This window comes from Triturus cristatus, chromosome 8 (genome assembly GCF_964204655.1).
Source record: "Triturus cristatus chromosome 8, aTriCri1.1, whole genome shotgun sequence".
In the NCBI taxonomy this organism is placed as follows: Eukaryota; Metazoa; Chordata; class Amphibia; order Caudata; family Salamandridae; genus Triturus; species Triturus cristatus.
In genome coordinates this window covers 1,647,441,823-1,647,464,646 of record NC_140591.1, presented here as the reverse complement: position 1 = coordinate 1,647,464,646, position 22,824 = coordinate 1,647,441,823, and the positions used below count along the sequence as shown (strand labels likewise).

The 22,824-nt window shown below is 43.5% G+C and overlaps 1 protein-coding gene across 1 annotated transcript in view; it reads left to right on the top strand.

Moving 5' to 3' along the window:
• LOC146808487 (transient receptor potential cation channel subfamily M member 2-like) overlaps window positions 1-22,824 on the top strand; it is a 1,974,138-nt gene that overhangs the window by 1,561,348 nt on the left and 389,966 nt on the right. The window contains exon 22 of the mRNA XM_085623577.1: window positions 9,565-9,742. Coding sequence (XP_085479703.1) covers window positions 9,565-9,742 — 178 coding nt within the window. The remainder of the gene's footprint in view (window positions 1-9,564; window positions 9,743-22,824) is intronic.

Genomic DNA, 22,824 nt, shown 5'->3' with positions numbered 1-22,824 from the left:
GTAATGCAGAGTGTGTGTAAGGGCCTTGGAATACGACAGAAATTCCACAGTGCCAATCATCCTCAGGCAGCGGGTTTGGTTGAAGGGTACAATGGTACCCTGAAGCTGAAACTCGCTAAGATTCAAGCTACGACTGGTTTGTCATGGCCTGATGCCTTGCCTCTGGCTCTCCTATCGACCAGAGCAACTGTACACTCTCGAGTAGGGCTCAGCCCATATGAGATTGTGTTCGGTCGCCCTGCAAATATTTGGGGAGTCCCGAGACCTAGGGCTTTTGATAGTCTTGAATATCCAATGTTGATCGATTACTTGCATGATTTGACCACTAAACTACGATTAATTCATCAACAGGTCTTTGAAGCTCTACCAGCGCAGACAGAGGGTCCTGGACATCAGCTCCGGCCAGGAGATTGGGTGGTTACCCGAAACTTCGGTCGAAAACGGAATCTGGAGCCCAGATTCGTCGGACCCCACCTAGTCTTGTTGACGACGAGGACAGCGGTTCGACTGGAGGGCCGGAAAAATTGGGTCCATGCCAGTCACACAAAGAAGGTACCGATCCCCTTACCAACCGACGGTTGGGTGAGAACTGGGATTTCGGCCGAAGAAACTGAGACTCCTTCGCGTTTTGTGCCATTTAGCGACGCTCAACTTGTGGAGGAGGATTTGTCATTGCCAGATCCACAGGTGGAGTCATTAGTAGCAGAGAACCCAAGGTCCGACTCGTCATCTGCTTCATTGAACACTGTTGCGCCAGCTGAACAATTGTTTGTAGAGCAAACTCGACCTGGAAGAAGTCGATACTTTCTTCGTTCAAGGACTTCAAGGACTAATAAAAATTAACAGTATAGTGATTTTTGAGGTTACGAATATTATGGACAACTACATCCTTTCTTTTTGAGTTTTTGTGCTTTCCACTGCTAGGAGACTTGTAATAAATTTAAACGTTTCGAGGAAACCTCGCCATCCGGGTTACCGTAGGGCCGTGCGGGTACTTCTTTCTGTTTAGCAGGTTTCTGACGTTACGTTGGTTACTTTTGTCGATTCCTGGGAACTCCTGGGGATTGATAATCGCTACTCAGAACGGAGTGCGTCAAGTACGTCACGGACGGTTTGTAGAGGATGGCATTCTCTAAGCTGGTGGAAGAAGAAAGGGTGTTGGCACAGAGATCAGAGTTATGGAGGGTTGTACGAACAAAATGTTTTCTGTTTCAGGTGTTTCTATTGTTCCTAACTGTATCTATGTTATTGGTGGGTGGAGTGTATTTTGGAGTATCATTGTTTTTACCTTCTGTTTCACCTACCTTTTCTCCTAACCTAAGTTCCCTCACCACTGTCTCCCCACATTCCTTTCATCCTTTGCCTCAACATGAGCAGGTTAGACGTGCGGAATTCATGAATAATTCCTTTGTTCAACTCCTACATCAGCATCAGTTGGTGGTGAATACTACCAATTGTTGGGTATGTGGGTTAATGCCACACACTATGGATAGGGGTATTCCGTACTTGGTCCTTCCTTACAGCTCCCAGGGTTCAGCTCGGGCATTCCAAACTATGTTCCGCAGTGCACTAGATTCTTACCCCAGTCGAGAGCCACGGTCTGTCAACTTTGGTCCTGGGCCGTACCACAAGCCTTTGGCGATAGCCATAGCAGATCTGGATAGAGATGTTTTTGATGCATCTCTCATTCCAGATGAAGAAGTACAGGCCTATAAAGACCTGAGTGAGACTGAGTATAGTACGTCAGTGGGTGACAGACAACTTAAGAGCTCGTCCCCAATATGGATTGTACCGCACCTTGGAAATTTCTGCTTGCAGGGTTTGGGTCGAAATCCGAGAGCACAACTTGGGAACAGTGCTTGCACTGAAACGTATGTCCTACCGATGCTCTCCTCCCCTGTTTTTCTGACTGCTAAGGGCACCTATTTTGTGTGTTATGAACGCGCATATACATGGTTACCCCGCGATTTTCGGGTACCTGTTATATTGCGAATCTTTTACCTCCGACCTTCACAGTTGCTTCGGACTATCACAAAACTAGAGTCGTGAGAGGCGTCATTAGCAAAGAGGATACTGCTGGTCAAGAAGCAGGAGACTTCTTTAAGGGTTTCTTGCCGTTTTGGGGACCTATGGTAAATAGTAGGAACCTAAGACAGTTGACCCGTGTGGTAGAGTCGACTGCTAATATTACTGCAAATGCCCTTGGTAATCTAACAGCTGAACTACAGGCGGATAGACTCATGACGTTGCAGAACCGTATGGTTCTAGACGTTGTTCTTGCAGATAGAGGGGGTGTGTGTAAAATTATCCATTCGAGTTGTTGCATTTTTATTCCTGACAATGCTCCAACTGTTTATCAAGCCATCTCGAAGTTGCACAAGATTTCCGAGTCCATACACGTGGACGAAGGTAATTGGACGCTCCTAGGATGGTTTTGGGGCCTGATGTCAACCTGGGGTTGGAAGATTCTAATGATCGTATAGGCTGTTGTAGCGTTTCTGTTCACGTGTTGTCTTTGTGTACAGTGTGGTCCTGCCTTATGTGGCCTATGTGCTGCGACGTGTATAAGGCGGCCATCTGTTACCAAGGAGACGTTGATGAATAGAATGATGTTCCAGCAGCAGCTGAACGATCTGATGAATATTGATATAGATTCCGATCTTGACTAGTGCTTGCCTACATGAGGGCAAAAGGAGCGTCTGAGGTTCCGTGTGAGACGGGACGCTACTTTTTGAGTGGTGACGCATATGGATGAGTTTGGTATCTATGAACCGCAAATGACGAGTATAGTGGGTGTACGAAGTTTCGCAATACAGCCACGTATGGTTCGCCTCATTTTTGGGTTTGTTCATCCGAACCCTCGGGTTCCATTTTAGATACAGCGTCCATTTTGTTGCTTGCCCTCAGGTAGCCAGCGAACGGGTTTTTGTCTGCTTCGTGACCCTGGGACTCTCAAGCTAGTACGAAGGACACGTGTTTCTTTGAGGTGATTTTTACGATGAGGGGAATGACACAAGTGAGGCAGATGGCCCCGCTCAAGGCCCATCTTGCCGCTCCGGTCTATTGTTTCAGTCACGCATACATTAGACACGAGGTCTTTGACCCCTCTATCGAGTTTCCTTTATTGCCCCTAACACTCTTTTCTAAACCTGTTGTGCATCCTTGTTCTTTCCCTACATTCTGTTTTTCGTCCTTCCTTAATGCGTTTATGGTTGGGAGGAAATGTGTTTATTGCGGAGGGAATATGTTTTTACAGTTGGGAACCGGCAAAACTGTTGTAATTATGCTCCGGCCTCCTGAAACATGAACGCGACCCTTTTGAAGTTTATTGTGGGAACTGAGTTGTAACCTTTGTTCGCCATACTGTGCTATGGCAAAAACGTGTATAAACGGAGCGACCCACTTCTACGAATTTGAAGCAGTCTCCGAGAACCTACACGTTGTGTACTTCTTGTGACCTCTGTATCCCTGCAGTAAATAAACGCTGATCTCTGACGTCGCTGGAAGTGTCCCGTGTCTCTGTGTTTGGTACGCCAGAACAGGTAACCCACGAAGGTTTCAGGTGTTGTTCCCTGGCACCGCTGGGTCTTAAGAATAACCCAGTCCTTCACTGGTCATCAATATTTTCAAGTAATTATCTGACTCTGGCTGAAAACATTCCAGGGCTATTCTTATACCTCTGCGGTAAACTGAAGAATAGTTTTTGAAAGTCCAGTACCGTGCAGGTGGCCAGATATCCGCTTCCAGATGCGATATTTTGGCAGAAAAATCAATTTGGTATAACTAATGTTGGTTTATATTTCTTTTGCAGTATGTTATTCATTAGTGTGGCACTGTGTGTATTTTGTACTGCAAATGTGCACGTCGCTGAGTTCAGCTGTCTGTAATATAATACTAGACAATATAATTGATCTGGTTTCAATAATGGAAACAGAGGATTATTCATTTTTCGGCCAAGAGAAAATCATAACCCTGAGTGAGTTTCTCCCAACAAGAAGACAAAACTAAATCTGGGAACGCTCCTTCCTCAACAACAGTTGGACTTCGTATAAATGATGCAGAAGGCTGACCCTGGTGTCTTGTATTTCCAACATAATATACTCATTCAGCGCTACTCCCACTAGACAATCCATCAGATTCTGGCAAACTATTGGAACTTCTGCTGCGCTGTCCAGCATTGTCAATGCCCATTCGCCATTCAGAAGCAGAGTCCTCAAAATCCAGCGCATGGCTGACCTTTAGTCCAGCTACCTTCTTGTTTTTAAATTGAGGTTTGATATGTTAGGCTTTTCTTCCTGTTTAATTATGTATTCAAATGAGCATTTTAAGTCCTTGTTTGGCTTCACTTGCGATCTCCACTCTGACCATCCTCCTCTCTCCAAACGTTTATCAACTTAATTATGAAAGGAACGAGAGGATCGTGTATCAGTATCCTGATACCTGTCAGGTGTCTTAACATTATAATGGTTCCACACTTGTAACATTTTCTAGTAGGTTCCTGTGTAGGAGACCCACTTTGTGATTTTGTTTTATCCTTAGTTTTCTTATTATCCCACTTCTTCAGAGAAGAATCAGGTGCTTGCTTTGAGTTACCCTTTTTAGAATTGCTCTTTACCTGTGGTTTTCCTGGTCCGGCTCTCAAATTATCTCTACCCAGCATCAAATAAGTTTCTTCGATTATTTTAGGCAATTCACGTTCCTGCTGTGCAGGAGGCAAAACTCTTGGCAGATACTGCGGCAAATTTAGCCATCAGTTTCATCCCGAATTCCAGTACAGGTGCTGCCCCATGCTCATTCTGTGCCTGTTTTAGTGCTTCAGGTAAAACCTCCAAAGAAGGGGCACCATGTGTTCTGGTAAATACTGCACCAAAGTGGCACAGTCCTCTACCAGGGGAGCCATCCCTGATGGCAAGCAAATTGTTAGTATTCTCTGTTTTTCCTGCAGCCCTCTATGGGGAAATATTGCTTCAAGCTGGCTCGCTTTCTGTGCAATCCAAAACGGAATTTCTTCTTTTTTGGTGGGAACGTTTTCCCTTTACTGCATTCAATGTGTGTGAGCTAATTCCTGCTGTAGCTAATGGTGGCGCTACAGCTTGAGCACTCTGTGAAGGAGCAAGTGTTATTGTTCGCATCACAAGTTGTGTGAGGTTCCTGTATATTGTTACTAAATTATTATATAATTCCTGCAACTGGCACGCGGTCAAGCAATGAACACCGGGATGCAGAGTGGAACTGGCTAGGACTGGCCATGTCACCTCCTCATTGCTGAGTGAGCCCTGTCTCACGCTTTGTATAGTATGGGGGAGGGCACCTTTAAACCAATTGACATTAGAGGTATCTCTATCTCCTCATATGTAGTGTATTCCTCAGGTATTTCACCTCAGGAAATACCTGTGTGGAGTTATCTGAAGCAGGGAATTTAACCCAAGAGTAAAATACTTCCATCCTTAATGCCTCGTGCCGCCCTTGTGCACCCATTGGAGAAACCATCACTGTTCTTTGCCCTGTGTTGCTTTGGCTCTCGGTTTGGATGAAGGGCAGGTTAGGACTGATCGTACAAGTTTGCATACATTTAGACAGCTCATTACAAATCCTATGTTGCATTCTGTTTTTTCCAATATGAAATATTTAGGGAGACTTCAGCTTTATACTGACCCAAGTTGTATTGTTAAAACTGATCACATTTGGGTTAACCACGTGTTTAGAGGCAAGATGGTAGCAGAACATGCGGCACTAGCCCTGAACAAGCATTCATTATACCATGTGATGTTGGTGAAAAATGTAAGTGGTCTGGAACCTTATCTTACCTAACACATGTCCAGCTACCATCGATGACTATTGACCGTTTTTCAGCTTAATTTATTCCCACGGATTTTGTTCTCTAATCATGGTTGTTATAAGGATTCCATGCTGCCCTTGTGCAAATGCGACAATGTCTCTATTAGAGGTACTTTGCATATAGTTATAATTTGCCCGTGATGTAACAATTTGTGCTATAAATGTATATTACCTTCTTGATGCCCATGAATTTTAATCAAGTGAGACCTGCGTTCTTGTTTTTACAGTTCCTAACTACCCCCACAGAATTTTATTTTTTATCTTGGTATTTTTCTGGTGATTTAAAGCATTGATTTGGTGTTGATGTCATCATGCATGTCATGTATCACATTGTGTAGGACTTTTATGATTTTGATTTTTAAAATTGATGAAAGTATATTGATTGATTGATGGATTGATTGAATTGTTTGATGGAAAATACAAATGGGTCTTGACTTGGCAAGAAAACAATGTCACCAGTGGATAAATTGTCCAGATGTCCGGCATGGGGAGTCTGTGATCAGTGTGTGCTTTGTTCTGATTGGCAATATGTTCCTAACTCATGTGGCATCTGGCTTTATGGTGTTTTAGGAGTGTGTGTACCACCTCCTGTCGTAAGTGCTTTATTGGGGCCAATTTTCCTTGACCATTGTAGTGTCGCTGCGCCTTTCTGTGGGATTGATCTAAGGTTTCCTGTCCATGCTAGTGTTTGCCGGCTATGTGCCACCCCTCCTGTGACCTGTAAATCAGTAACCTCGGGCCTAGGTTTCACTGCTTGCCTGACTATTTATTTGCAAGCCAGGATTGATGTGGAGCTCACAATGGGCAACTTCGTTATTAAAGATATGATTTCGTTTACATAAATTAATGTATCGTTTTCATATCCATATCGACTTTTTCAATATTAACAGGTGCTCCACCCGAACCTGTCAACTCTCCGCCTTCTTGCGTGAAAATTGAGCAGTGACAGTTGACAGCCTTTGACCTTCCTCCTGAAGTCTGTGATTATGTCAGCCAGGAGTCCCACCACCAAGACGGTATATGCCTTCCGATGAAAGAAATTTGTGTTATGTTGCACACAATGTCCATTGACCCACTTTCTGCCTCCCTTTCTGATGTTCTACATTTTATTCTTACTCTTGGCCACCAGGACTTTGCTTTGGGCACTCTTTGGGTTATCTTTCTGCCTTCTTGTGGCCATCTGAACAACTCTTTTATTAAAGTCCGCTGTTGGAAGGGTCTTGTTTATATGTTTTCCCTTTCTCCTTTTATTATGCCTCAGTGGGACCTTAATTTAATTCGTCCATTCTTGATGTGTTCTCCTTTCAAGCATCTTCATAATTGTCCCCTCCGTCAGCTCACAATCAAAACTGAATTTTTTGTGGCAATTACATCTGCCCAGAGGGTGGGTGAGCTGCGGTTTTTATTATCTAAGCTCCCATTCTTGTCTGTTGTTCCAGACAAACTAGTCCTTCGCACTAGGGCCTCTTTCCTGCCGAAAGCAGTAAAATCATTTCGCGTGAGTCAACCTGTCACCTTGCCCCTTTCTGTGCTCCTCCCTCTAAAGAAGAGGATTGACTCCAATGTCTGAACACGAAAAGAACGATATTGTTCTACCTTGACCGCACACAAGAGTTCCAGGTGAACAGCCAACTCTTCGTGGATTATGTTGATGAAAAGAAAGTTCGGGCAGTGCAGAAATGAACCATCTCTTAATGGGTCATTGTGAGAGGCTGACTTAGTATATGGTGCTTACTTATTTAATTGAAGCACCTTGCACTAATTCAGATAGTCATTATGGTGATTTTAGTGGTCTTAGACAACCTTAGAAAACTCTCTAAGTGGTAGCTGTGGAGAGCAGCCTTCAGAGGGAGGAGTAAAGCAGCTTGTTTTACCAGTACATAAACTTATGGTAAAGGTTAAGTGAAAAAGAATCACACAGTGTAGTTATAAAAATATGTATTTTATTAAAAACACTCACTAACACATTGCATTATCTCCTAACCGGAGCTATATTCACAATACACACAATACTTTGATAATAGCACATGTAAGTAGCACAAATACACAGTGGTCTCCAGGGGTAGACCAATCCATATGCTAAAATAGTGGAATGTGAACCACGACCTAAGTCAAGACTGAACCCAGAAGACGTAGAAGTTTTGGGGGCCCAAGGAACCACCCAAGGTAAGTACCCAGGAACCTCACAGAAGCCTTGTGAAGAGCGTGAACACAACCGCGTGATCAACACAAGTCAATGGGTAAGTCGCGGTTGCAGTTTTAAAGAAGAAGGGCCCTTCCCAGTTAAGGAAGTGGTCCAATTAGGGTCCCCAGGTCACTCACAACCTCCTCCCAGTCTTCCATACCAAATGAAGAGTCTGTCAGACAGTAGATAATACAAACCAATATCTGTTTATTTCAGGTACACTCAGAGTGGAGCCCAGTTTGCCCGGTCGCTAGGAGTGATGCAGAGGGACCGACATTCGCAAGCATAAAGATATATTATGTACATTTTAGAACCAATGAAGGTACACCCACAATGGAATTTTCCAAGCAGATGCAGCTAAACAATGAAGAACAGAGGATACGTTTTGATTCTAAGGCCGGGCACACACTATCTGCTACTCAAGGTCGCTCTGCCCGTGCCCGCCACTAGACAAGTGGGAGAAGGCCTCTATCTAGTAGGAAAGGTATGCCCTAATAAGGACAGTGTATTCATTAGTGAAGCGAGACTCAATCTTGGAGAAACGCAACTCGGCAGAGGCCCTTTCTCAGAAATAGCAAAGTATAAGTTTCGATTATAACTCAAAATGGCACCGGCATAGAAAACGGTGCAGTGAATGCTAACCTACATAGAACAATACGTGTGCATGAATTTCTCTATTCTAACGCCAGTGGAAACTGAAGAAACCCTGTGGAAGATGGCAGGTTGGAGAGTCACCCCACCCGTGGATACCCCAGGAACCAGGATACCCACACATTTACCACACATTACTGCCTAGACAGTCGGGTCTGCAGGGATGGGTATTATGTCCATTTGGTCCTGCAGGACTTCCTAGTTTCAATTTGTACATAATCCCACTACCGGGGACGATATTGCTTGGTTATCTATTCAAAAGTGAGGAATCTGCAGCTAGAACGCCCTATCAGGTGAACTAGTAAATTACCTTTGTTAATGCCTTATCTGGTAGAGACAATATCTAGCCACAGCTTCCTTATCGACCCACCCACCCATCCTTCTTGCTCCATGGACAAATGTCTAAATTTAGGGATGGTCCTTTTCAGGGCACTAGTTTGGACACACCAGTGTCTGTGCACTTCATGACTCTGCACTCCTGCTGCGGAAAGATACTGAGGTGGCACCTATTTAGGTGGCGTGGACGTCACTTCCTATGCGGATAACACAGATAGCAATACGTGGAGCCGATCGGCGCCACCTACCAGTGTGCAAGGGTACAGTTCATGAGAAATCTCTCCCAGATAAGGCGTTACTGAGGGTAAGTAACTTGTTCTTCTTCACTGTGAGAGTACACAGCTCTGATTGCTGATCTAGCCAAGTCTTGGGCTAACCTTACATGCCTTTGCCTATGTTGTTGCTAATAGCTTTTTAATAAGTTTTTTTGTGATTAATAAAATTGTAAAAAACATTTTGAATTTAAGTTGCTTAGTAGCACAGTCAGGACTGAAAATTTTGAAGGCTGAGAATTTACAACTGTAAAATGACTGTATATTTTTTGTTTGTTAAAGAATTAAACTTTCATAACAGCACGTGCACCTCTGATGGGTCAGATGCAAGTTTGCCAAAATGTGCTGAAGCCCTGGATGGAGTTCCCATCGTCCCAGAGGTGCAGACGATGGTTCTACTCTTTGTGTACCTGCTGTTTACCATCTTTCTGCCCTTAAACCTGATGATTGCCATGTTCAGGTGAGTCATGCAACCCTAGTCTTCCTTCTGTTACTTCTCCTCCACTTTACTTAACATCTTTTAATTATTAGCTTTCTTTATCATTCTTTTTTTACTTCAATAACTCTGTCTCTGTCTCTCTATATTGATCTTCAGATCTTTTTTGTCTCTTAGGCAGCGACTCACATATGAACTGGGTTTGTGGACTACTATTTTTATCCTGTGTCCATATTGCTGCCCTTCTACGCATTCCAACGCTCTCTTTGTCTCTTTTCCATTTTCGACACATTGTTCTTTTGTATTCTGATCTCTGCTTCTGCTCCTTCTCGTATCAAGTTCACATATCCACTGACATGCCAAAAGATTTAAAGTATAACATAGTCAAGTCAACATCAGCTATATTCCCCCTGACATGACACTATTGGGTTTGTTGTTACTCCTAATCTAACACTATTTACACTCTCTTGCCCCTTCTCCAATATGTATCTACTCTTCTGTGCATCATAAAACAGATTGTGAGCCAGAATCTCTTTCTACACTTAAAGAGCTCCTAATATTCTCAACCTTCCAGAGAGAGCTCTATCTACTGCTCCTATGCTGCCGTGTCCAACCATGATGCTATTTGTCCTATGAAGTCACCTGTTTCGAAAAAAAGAAACTGATAATAAACTACACCACAGTTGATGTATATTCACTCACATTAATCTGAGTTTAAATGGGGAGAACAGGATTTCAGTGTCTGTCTCAAAGAGAGGGGTCTGTTTGAGTGACTAGACACTTGAGGAGCACTGAAGGTGGCAGGATACCAAGATTCAGTTGTTGCTGATCACAGAACTCGTAACTAATCATGAAAAGAACTTGGACAAATCATCACAAACGTTTCCACCTCAGGTCCTAACTGAAACATTTAAGGGAATCAGACAAGCAGGGGCTGAGAAAAGGAAGGGTGCCAAAACGTGTTTTCCCCATTCATTTTTCCATAGGAACTTTAGACACAGATACAGCCCAATCTGCTGAACAGATTCCCTCCAGGTTTGTCAGAAAGCTAGATCTTGGTACACAAAGAGTGGTTTATGTGATTTGGTGTGGATCCGTTGAGTAGTTGTTAAGGCATTAAGGAAAAGAACTTTGGCCTTTACTTGGATAGTGGCTTCTAATAAGCATTTTACCCTTTGAAGTCTGTGTAGTACAATATCTGCCTTTGATGGCTTTACCTTCAGTAAATTGGTGGCCATCCACCACTGGATACCTTAGAAAACTTGTGTCAGGGTGCCAGTACCTTGGTCTGAGCATTTAATGAGCTTTGGAAATGGCAAGGCGAAAGAAAACAGAGTATCGTCTGCATTCATAAAAATGCATGACGGAGTAGTAGGGCAAGGGGCTGCATGTAAATGTTTAAAACAAACAAGCAAGAATGGATCCTTGCAGACCACCACCACTTAGGACTTGTTCTTTAAATGAAAAGGGGGTGAGGGAGTTGAAAGGCCACAGCATGAGAGCAGTCAATTAAAAAGGAACTGAGTCAATCAAGAACTGTGCAAAAAATAAACTACTCTGCAAGATTGTTAATCCCTTGGCTACACTATTGACGTGTCTCGAGAACAGTGTCGTCTCCAGAACACTCTTTTTTTTTTTTAAATATATTTTTTTCTTTTTCAGTTGTTTAAAAAACTTTTATATCATACAATGATGACAACAAGTCGCACTTAGCTCAGACATGTTAGTTTAGTTTTCTCAACTCCATTATTCTCATTTGTTTTTAATACATTTTAGGCAAGTAATATTGTGTAAAATCCCCTTACAGTTTGGAATACCTTGGTTCCCAATCTCACTCTCTCTCTTGGTGTCCTGAGCCCTTTGGGTCTCCCCTAGTCCCCAGTCCCATTTGCAGTAGTTTGAATGCCATCACTGCTTCCTGTTAAGCCATAGTGGTACATCCAATTACTCCATATTTTAGTATATTTCTTGAGACACCCTCTTCTCCTGTATGTAACTCTTTCAGTGGCTATATAAAGGGCCATACCACGTTTCCATTCATGTAGTGCTGGGATTTCCTGTGTGTCCCAGTGCCATGCTATATCTCGCTTTGCCACTACCAAGCCCAGTGAGCTATAGAGCTATTGGGGTCTTGGGACATCCACCTCGCATGGAATTCCCAAGAGGATACATTTCAGATCTGCTGGAAGGGATATTCTTAGTATTGCATTTAATTCTGTAAGTATCTCGTCCCAGTAAACCTGAATATGGGGACACTCCCATATTGTGTGTAGGACATTTCCTGCAGGGGATCGACAGCGCAGACACTTGGGGGTCTCAGCCCAGCCCATGTTATGTAGTTTTACTCTGGCATAGTATGGCCTATGAAGGATGGTAAACTGGATAAGGCGCAGTCTGATTTTAATTTCCACCTCTCTAGAGTGTATCAGGGTTGCTTCCCAGTCTATCTCTTCTAATTTCCCTAGGTCTCTCTATCAGGTTTCCCAAGGTGTTCGACATATTATTATTTATTATCTTATAGGTGAGTGACACTGCCTTAGTCGTGAGCTCTTCCTGCAGTAGTCTCCCCTCAAGTGGTGCATACTCCAATATTTCTGTTTCCCTTATTCCCTCTAATCCCCACGCGTGGCACAGCTGGGCATATTTGAGGAACTGGAAGTTATGTAGTTTAAATTCGGTTTGGAGGGTAGAGAAGGATTTGATCTCTCCCCTTGCAGTGATATCTTCCACTGTGGAGATCCCCAGGATATCCCATGTTTCGAAGCCCTGGAGCTCACCCAACTCTCTGAGCCAGTTTCCCTTCCACAGTGGTGTGGCACTAGTCATCTTGTGGCCCCATCCCAGAGTCCTAGTGGTCCTTTCCCATACCTCCATGGTGACTTGTATTGCTGGGACTAGCCTATGGATCCCTTACCCTCCATACAATTAATGTAGGAACGAGTGCGGTGTCAGAGCCTCTCTTTCTAACCTATATGTAGGATGCTCCCATGTTACTTGTATCCAGTCATTTACAGGGGATAGGTGGGCCACACAATAGTACACTTCAATGTCCAGAAGTGCTACTCCCCCGTTGTATGAGTTGCATTGTAGCATTTTTTTGCAATCCTTCATTGACCCTTCAGCCACAACAGTGCTCGGGGTTCGGAATGCATTTCCCTGAATTTAGTTCTAGGGAGAGGGTGGAATGTATGCTGGAGAGCGTATATGAATTGAGACAGGGAAATCATTTTAAACGTGGCAGCCGTGCCAATTATGGTGAGAGGTAGGTCTTTCCATCTGTTCACAGCCTGTTTAAAGTTCGATAGGAGCCGCAGGATGCTGTGGCGGCGGCAGACCTCTGCTTGCAGTGTTCGAAAGACCCCGAGGTATTCAAATCTTTCCACAGTGATTTGAAAATCACCGGGCAGTGGCAGCTATTCCGATATGTTGTTCGGGCAGTATAGAATTGACTTGTGTCAGTTTAACCTATATCCCGAAAACTGTCCATATTCCTCTATTATTCGGTACACAGTTCGTATCGTTGTGTTCGGTTCCATTACATACAGGAGAATATCATCTGCATGGAGTGATATTATTTCCTTTATTTGCTCCTCAGGTGTGACCCTGAAGTCAAGCACCCGGGGTGTTTGTAGTGGGATGGTCCCACGTGTTCAGGTGACGTAGTAGACGTAGACGAGTTGAATTTGATGTCGTTTATTAAGTCCATAAGTAGAAGTTACAGCAAGCCCCACCAGGAGCAGCCTGCTAGCTGCTCAGCCCATCTTCCAACTGACATACTCACACACCAGGCACCCCGGCATTCCACTCATGTCAGTCACACAAACATTCAGAATGCAAGCTAAATGCTAACTGTAATCGCAATCTGTTTCATACTTAGCATAACAAATTATGCAAAGTACACCAAATAAGAACCATTTAAAATACCAGTGTCCATTTTGTGGTAGCATTTGAGAGAAATGTTTAGTTTGCAGTTTCCCGTCTGACACAAACGAGAAGGCGCTGAATGAAAAGTAATCACGCAGAGCAAATAACGATGATCATTTCTGAAGCCAACCGGAAACGGAAATAAACGCGTTTACTTTTTTCCTGTCAGTAAGTGGTCCCAACACTGTTATCTGATGCTTCTGGTTGGAATGGGATCTTCCGAAAGCACGTCACAATCTTGTTAGGCCTTTTCTTTCTCAGGGAATGGTACTCTGTATGTGGCAAGATCACTAGCGAACAGTGGGCATTATTTTCATACATGCAAGCAATACAAATGCAAAGGAGCCATTTGTATATCATGAATTTGAGCTGTTTCCTGCTCTACAGTCTGTGGTGCAGATACAGAAACATATAACTTGCCGGAAGGCGCCTTTGCACGCATGGACGGCCACTTGACAACATTGAACATTTCAGTTAGTTGTGTTGTCGCAAACATCAGAGTTCTTCGCACAGTTCAGCGTAATTTCACCCAAAATACACATGAATAAAATGGCACAGCCTGCAAACAATAGCATGGAGTACCATGGCATGGCATAACATAGCATGGCACGAGAAGTATTACATACCATAGCATGGGATAACGCATCATAGGATGGCTAGTGGAATATTAAATGGTACAGTATGGAATAACTTAACATGGCCAAACACAAAATGACCTAAAAGGACACAGCACAGCAAGAAAAATATTACATAGGATAACATATAATAATATAGCATTTCATAACACAGCACGGCAAGCAAAATATTGAATAGTATAGCATGGAATAACACAACAGCACGGCAAGTAAAATATGACATATTACAGCATAGAATAATATGTTCCAAAATACCATAGCATACCAAGCAAATAGTATTAGCATCTAGCATTACATGGAATAACATAACAAAACAAGATGATTCTCCGTGACATAAAATGGCATTTCCCTGGCAAGGAGCTGCAGGAAGATACGCGCTTTAAAAAGGCTGCAGAGGTATTCCTGTACCAATGGTTAAACCTCTTTTGTTGTAAACGTGCATCACCCCACTGGTCTGATGGTTTACGTCTAAGCTTTATAAATCCATTTAATAATGTGGTATGTTTATGTTGCTCTTTTGCCACAGCTCAGTACTAGCATCTCTCCGTCTTGTGTGTAGCAAGAGCGGTACATATGCCAGTATATCGATTCATCCTCAATGGATTTGAAAATGGTATCATTTTTGTACCACATTTGCCCAAGGCTTTTGAAACAAGCCTGAAAAGTTCTCAGTGATTAAAGTATGCAGTGTTACTTACTCATTTACCAGTCGGGACCGATTATTAACAATTCTACAGTTAGGTCAAAACCATAAAAAAAATATATTGTTCATTTAATTAACACTTACGATGTAGTCAAAAGACCTCAAGTTAAAACATCATGCAATACAATCCATCATTTACATATATTTTTACCGTCAGCCTTCGAAAAATCTTATCACACTTAATCCCCAAAACCAGTACCAGATTCAAAGCATTAAAATGAATTTACGGTTTAAAATGTACAGGATTCATCACACAACAAGTGCAAAGTCAACCCGTAGCATCAGCAGACATGCATCGTGATAGCTTTGTTAATGCCAATACACGAAGAAAAGTGCCTAGTGCTTGTTACATTTTCCTTGGGGTTGCTGCACACCCTGCAGCCCCTCAAACAGTACAAAAAATATTCAGTGGTGCACCTACCACTTCTAGGGCACCACAAGCATGACAATGTATACTGTTACAATGCACCTGGGCATCATGGGCGCTCATTTATTATTCACATTTAGATCGAGCCTAGACAATGCTTGAGCTGTTAGGAATTCTGTTGTCTGTACTTTGTGTCGTCTGACTCCTCTCACGTTGTGGATTGCCTAATAGTGGGTGCACGTCGCACCTTTTCTCGCAAGTTCAATCCCATGGAGCATTGCCGCAAGAGCGAGACGGGACAGGCAGACTGCTTGCGTGCCTTTATCTTTATCTTCTTGTTGTTAGTTTCAACGCCTCTAAAACAGCTGGAGGATCAAGAAAATTGGGAGTGGAAAAAACAGTCTGGCAAACGCGACCGAGTCGCGCTCTCTTTCCTACTTATGCGAGCAGTCCAGTGCGCGGCTGGGTTGAGCAGGAAGAGCTGGGCAAGTCCGGGAGCTACTGCACACATACTAACAAGGGAATTGATTTTCTGAAAGGGAACAGAGACTTTGAGTTTGGGCATCCTGACTCCTGACGATGGACTGAAGCCTGGAGCACACAGTGCCTCACCGTGCCGCAGCTGAGGTAATACTGATGGGAATTTGGCTCTTCAATTCCCTTCTATTTCCGCGGACAGAACGATTCTTCAGTCACACGCACACATACACATCATACGCTGGTGGGGCCCATAACACCAACATTCATTCTATCAAACTATCCGCGCCTACAAAAGGGAAAAACTCTGGGTTCTGAACCAAATCGCTCCTTAATGGGTCGATCGAATCATTTAGTTGTATTGGGTTTTAGTGTAACCTTATTACTATAATAATCATTTGATAATAAGACATCTCAATGAAAGAATAACCCGACACCTTAATGTAGTTAATAATTTTTATCTAATTTCAAATGCAGATTAAATGTCAATACGGTAATATCATCTTTTGTCATAATTACCTATTCTGGCTAAGTGTTGTCCTCTAAGTCAGAAATTGGTCCTCTGCAAAACGGCTAAGTCCAAATTCGTCATGTAGAGTCACCGTCCTCTCCGTCAGCATAACCTCAGGATTCTGTAGTCAGGAAAGGGAAGCTCTCCAGCCCTCTCTAGTCTACCTTTATTTATACTAAAATTTACATTCCAAATGTTGCTAACGTAACTTTCAAGACTTTCAATTGGTTGAAAATACAGCATCTCAGTACATTATGAAACATTTACTTAAATTCACAAGTATTATAAGTTTCAGGTGCGGAAATAGAAATTAGCAGTCCATTACTAAGTGGCAACAACTGCGGATGTCTCTCAGGGGAAAAAATGCATAAAAATGTATCTAGTCCATGAGGACATGGTAAGTTCATCGGGTCGTATTCTCCAAAGTTGCTACTTTTACAGAAGTTTCCCAGGGTGAGAAAAGTGTCCTTTCATGGGGTCAGTTCATGGATGATGGCTTGCAATGTATCTCTTTTCAATATTCAGGGGCTTTGGCAGATAGCCCGGTATGACCTTCTTTGGGCACAATGGTGTCAGGTCATCTGTAGTTCTCAGCTGCTGAGGTTCGCGTAGGCGCACTTGTATCTCCCCTCTCGGGTGTCATTTGGAAATGTCAGGTTCAGTCGGTAGCCATCTTGTGGCAGGCCAAAATGGTCAACTTAAGCAAAGAAATACAAAACGTAATTAATACATGGAAATAATTAAAACAGTGTTAACCCCTTGCTAATACCCATATGTGTGTGCATTTATCTAGCCATTTGCGACATCCAAAGCCGTTAATGCATGTTTTATTTAAGCGCAAATCACAAAACATCACATAAGCAACGTTTATCATATTACTATGAGTACAATCTTAGTCCACTTATCATTCCAGCCATGCAATTTGCATTTCCCACGTGTATTCTTCCTGTTAATAGGGTTGATTAGTTAAAACACAGCAAACCATTGGTAATCACAATTAGTTACCTAGTCCTTTTAATAATATCATGAAAAAATGGAGTGGGTACAAAAAATTATACCTGCTCCAGCAATCCCCCCTTTGGTGATTTTATCACCACAAAAATCAAAACCCACAATTTAGTTTCCCCTTTTTGAAAAAATCAAATGTGTTCTTGCTCATTTTTCACAATCTTGTTTCCCCTTCTCGTTTTGTTCTGTCATACATACTCTCCTTCCACTCTTCCAATTCTATTTCTTCCAAATCCCTTTGTTGTTTCTTTTCTTTCTTTTTGTAAATTTCTCTTCTAAGTTTCTTTTTATTTCTTCTATACCTACAACACATACATCCTAGTCTACACATTATTAATATGAAAATCACACACGTTAATGGAAACAATATTTTACCAATGATGGTACTACCTATTTTACCTAAGAAATTCTTAATAGCAGCTATTTTATTACTAACTTTAGTCCACATACTTTCATTTTCCAGTGGTACTATTTCATCATGCAATTCTGTAATGTTTTTGATATAAACTTTTAGATCTTTGCTTTCGTCAGGAATGTAAGTGCAACAATGTTGAACTTTCAACATTCCAAAGACTCCACCCTCTTTTGCCAATAAGATATCAAGGGCAAGTCGATTTTGCATTACCATAGCATGCATGGCAACCATTTCAGTATTTACCAATAAGAATCCTCCAGCGGTGCTTGTTGACAAGCGATCCACCACTGTTGATAACTTCCGAATATTATTTGCATTCAAAGATATTCCCACTGCTGGTATCAAAGCTCCAAAAATGTCACCTACAATTTCAGCCCAAGTTTCTCTTCTACTACGCATTAGTATGTTATTTTGTCCAGCATTTTCTACTCTATCCATGTGAAAGATTTTAGGAAAGACCAGGCCAACATAACATGTCCCATACCAATGGTCTGGCAACCTATAGGAAGCCTTGTTCCCACAAATAAAATAAAGTCCAGGGAAAACAGGATCTCTTCCACCTCTAAATCCCCAGCCTCCCATGATTCGGTATGTATCATGGCACTTACCATTACCTACAAAATAATTATCATATGCAGTTTGATTCCTTCTAATGCACAACTTCCCTTTCTGAGGGTAATCTAAAGTTATAGTTGGACTAGCTTCTCCTTTCAAGTATTTCTCCTTCTCTATATCCCAAACCGTTTTACTCATTTTATTTTCTCCAGTCTGTTTGTGCATTTTCAATCTTCTTTCCTCAACCATTTCTAAAAATGTTTTCTCTTCTTTCTTTAAACTGCAAGTTAGATTGTTTCTAAAAATGTATTCTAATGTTAGTTCCTCTGTTTATAAGAAAAATTCACCTAACACTTTAGCAGGCTTAACCTTGTTTAGTTGGTTATTAGCAGGTACTTGCGCAAAAATGTTATCTACATCTGAAAAATAATACTCTAATTTCCCTGTTTCATAAAACAAACTAGCTAATACACTACATGTTATTCCATACGTTGCTGGAAGGTGATGATAAGTCACTCCTTCTGAAACAGATGCAGGTAACTGCATGCAGACGTAGCAATCTCTTACATCCATGGTTTTTACATATTCATACAATAATTTTGAAAACACATTGCTAGAAAAATCATTAATAGACCTATCTTTATGTATATGTACATTGCTTGTTTTAGTCGGAAATATCTTTTGAGAACTCTTCCCTATATTAGTCATGTTATCAGCATGTCCATCTAGTGTGTCTATTGTTACTTTGAAAGAGATCAGTAGAGCTAGTACGCTCCAAAGAAGCATTATTAATCCTGTACCACACCAACACATTTTGCACCATCTTTTCATAAATGTGCATCTATTCTTGTTATCATCTATGTTAGCCATCTTGTTAAATTGACCGTGTCTTTTGACTTAGCCTCTTCTACTCCACTACTGTTTTTTTTTTTTTTCTTTTTTTTTTTTCTTTTTCACCTTAGGCACTAAGGGCCATATGTAGGTAACCTTGAAATACCGATTCCTAATTACCGAATTTTACCGATTCGGTATTTAGAAATCGGTATTTCCTATGTACCTAATTGTTCAGTAATTATTACCGAATCGGTAAAATTCGGTAAATGTTTACCAAATCAACAATACCGACCGGTGTTTCTGAACCGGTATTTACCGAATCGGTAAATACCACATCAGTAGTTACCGAATCGGTAAATACCGAATCGGTAGTTACCGAATCGGAAATTCAAATGAACAGCAATTGAGGAATCAGCCAATCCTGTGCAAACCCCACCCCACCCAACCAGGAAGTGGCCACACCCAGGCAGGTGCACACAATCAGAAGACTCTGGAGAGGCTGGGAGTGCAGAGGAGAGCAACAGATCCAGTGCCTGAACTTGCACAAGAAATCTGACACAATGTCCAGCCAGGACACAGAAAGAGATGGAGGGGAAAGGAAGAGGAAACTGAAATTCAGTGCAAAGGAACTGCAGGTACTTGTGGAGGAGGTAGTGAGGCAGCACACTAAGCTTTTTGGAAAACAGTCCCTGCAAGTGGCAGAATCAGAAAAAGAAGGATCTGGCTTGGAATCCAGGCGCAGGTAAATGCCATAGGAGTGACCCCCCGGGACATTGATGTGCTGAAGAAGCGGTGGTACGACATCCGGATCATCACAAAGAGGAAGATGGCTGAACTGAAAAAACAGGCCAGCCAGACAGGAGGAGGAAGGAACAGGGCGCCTGCCCTGACTGAACTTGAGCAGCTCGTGGAGTCCACGATTGAGCCCGAAAGTGTCGTTGGGATTGGGGATGCAGCCAGCTCTGCCAGAGCTGCTACCAAACAAGGTAAGAAGCATGCATAGCATTGTGCCCCCCCCCTTCCCCTATCCCAAATCCCCAATTGGGCAATGTGAATCCCACTCCAGTACAGGTTTTAGTGCAGACCAGCAATGCATTTTGGGAGATGTAGTCATTGAAACCCCTATCATGACAGGAATCGCACAGAACAACAAGGCATGTGACACACATCAGCGATAAGCAGGCAGAGGACAATGAGATAGTGTTGCAGAAATGTATTATGATGTGAGCAATGCAGGGCTGCAGGTACACTGAGCTGATATTAAATTTCTGTCCACAGGCGATACTCTGCGCAGGACTGCTCAGGAGAAGGGAGAGAGGGCACCCCGGAAGGACAGCACCGAGAAGGCCACCATGAGTGATGGGCAGACAACAGCACTACAACCAGCCTCACAACCACAGCCAGCCTCACCACCACAGCCAGCCACGCCACCACAGCCAGCCTCGCCACTACTGCTGGTCTCACCAGCATCAACACCACCTGCATTGGTTAGGTCTAGGAGGCGTGCTGTTGCCAGACTGCATGTGTCCGAGTCCTCATCAGAAGACTCGAGGGGGGAGGAAACATCCACTGTGCCACTGGATGTTAGCAATGCCGGTTTGCTGTCCGCCTCTAAGGGAGCACACACAGGTGCCAGACGCCGCCGCAGGGCTCGGGTGAGCAGTCCACCTCCACAGGGTGAGAGCCATGGTGTATTCGGAGGGCTGGAGGCAACCATGGTGAAGGGGCAGCGCCTACAAGGCAAGGCAATCCAGTCAGTACAGTGCCAAATAAAGGGCCTCAATGAGAAAATGGGCAACATTGACAGGGGCATAAGCTCAATGGCTGAGGGCATGAGGGAGATGGCTGCGGGCATGCGGGACATGTCCCAGTCTGTGATGAGGACAGAGCAACACGGCGAAGGGAGAGGCAGAAAATTGATCACCACACAAGGGCAGTGAACCACCTAGCAACTGCCACTTCGCTGCTCTGCAGGCGCTCCATGGCAATGCAGGAGGGGCTTGCGCACTGAAGCAATGCTGATTCTAGGGGGCTGGTGAAGGTGACCACTGCTCTTGAGGTGCTGCTTACAAGCCAGTTTGCCACAACTGGTGCTGTGGATGTTGGGGACAGCGAGGACACGACCAGTAGGAGCAGCATTACCCCCCCAGTAACAGACATCCGGAGGAGCAGCAAACGGCATGGGGCTGCCACTAGTTCCACAGCCATGGAGGACAGTGAGTCACTGGCATCCCGCACTGTAGTGCGTGGCCGCAGACGCTGATGCAGCCCACACTACCAGGACAGAGTTGGGTGAAGTAACCCATGACTTCCTACTATGGATGTCACATATTTCATAGGCAAGTTTGACCATTTGTGTTGTGGCGTAGTGCCCACAAATTAAAACTATGTCATTGCATCCAACAACTGGCTGTGTCTCCTTACTTACTCAGAAATAGTTGCAAGTGATCTCTGCCCGTCTCTGTCTCCCATCTGTTGGTGCTGGCACTCCTGCTGCGTTGGGCTCTGGCTGTGCAACTTCATCATCATTGTCCTCAAAATTATTTATTTCTACTTTTGTACCTTTCTTTGTGGCAAGGTTGTGCAGCATTGCACAAGTTGCAATGATTTTGCAGCAGATGATGGGTGTGTACTGACGTGCGCCTCCGCTTTTGTGGAGGCAACGGAATTTGCTTTTCAATAGTCCAAACGTGCGCTCCACAACATTGCGTGTTGATTTGTGTGCCACATTGTATCGTCTCTCACTCAGGGTTGATGGGTGTAGGTAGGGAGTGAGGATATATGACCGCGCGGCATATGCACTGTCGCCTAGGTGAGAAAGAGGGTGCCATTAGTCACATACACCAATACACATACATCTGCCCTAAGTATAAGGGAGTGTCACATTGATTTACCTAGCAGGTATCCTTCTCCAAATTCGCCCGCAGCCAGGCATGTGTAGATCCCACTGTTCTGGAAGATGTATGGGTCATGGGTGCTCCCAGGAAATTTTGCCACAATGTCAGTGATTATGTTGCCAGCATCACAAATTACCTGCACATTAATGGAGTGGGTGGACTTTCTGTTCCTGTAGATGTAATCAGTGGCTGCTGGGTGCGGTGATTGGAATGTGTGTGCCATGAATACAGCCTATGACATGCGGGAAATGTGCCATCTGGTAAAAGTCTGTGTTGGTTTTCAGCAGTTCCGCCGGTGTGTTTGGGAAGCTAATGTAGTGTTGCATCCTCTGCATCATGGCATCCAGGAAATTTCTGAAGAAACGGGACAGGCAACTCTGAGATACCCCGCCTACCGCAGCTATCACCCCCTGGTAACTGCCAGATGCGAGTAGATGTAGGCTGCAGAGCACCTGCACATGTGGTGGTATGGCGTGCGCCCTTGTTGTTGGATGGTCCAGGAGTGGGTGCAAGTCCCTTATCAGGTCCATGATGGTTTGGGGGTGTAGCCTGTACCTTTCATGTATCGCAGCCTCAGTCTGTTGGAAGAGTGTGATGCGCTGTCTGTAAATGCGCTCCTCCCGTCTCCAGATCCTCAAACATGCTGCCTGTAGACGTAGGCACCTTGCAATCACATAGAGAGCCGCCATGGTCATCAGACTGTTGCATTTTGGGATTGCTTATATACACTTTAGATGATTACCACCTGCTTTCACTCAGTGTTAATTACCGACTCTTAAA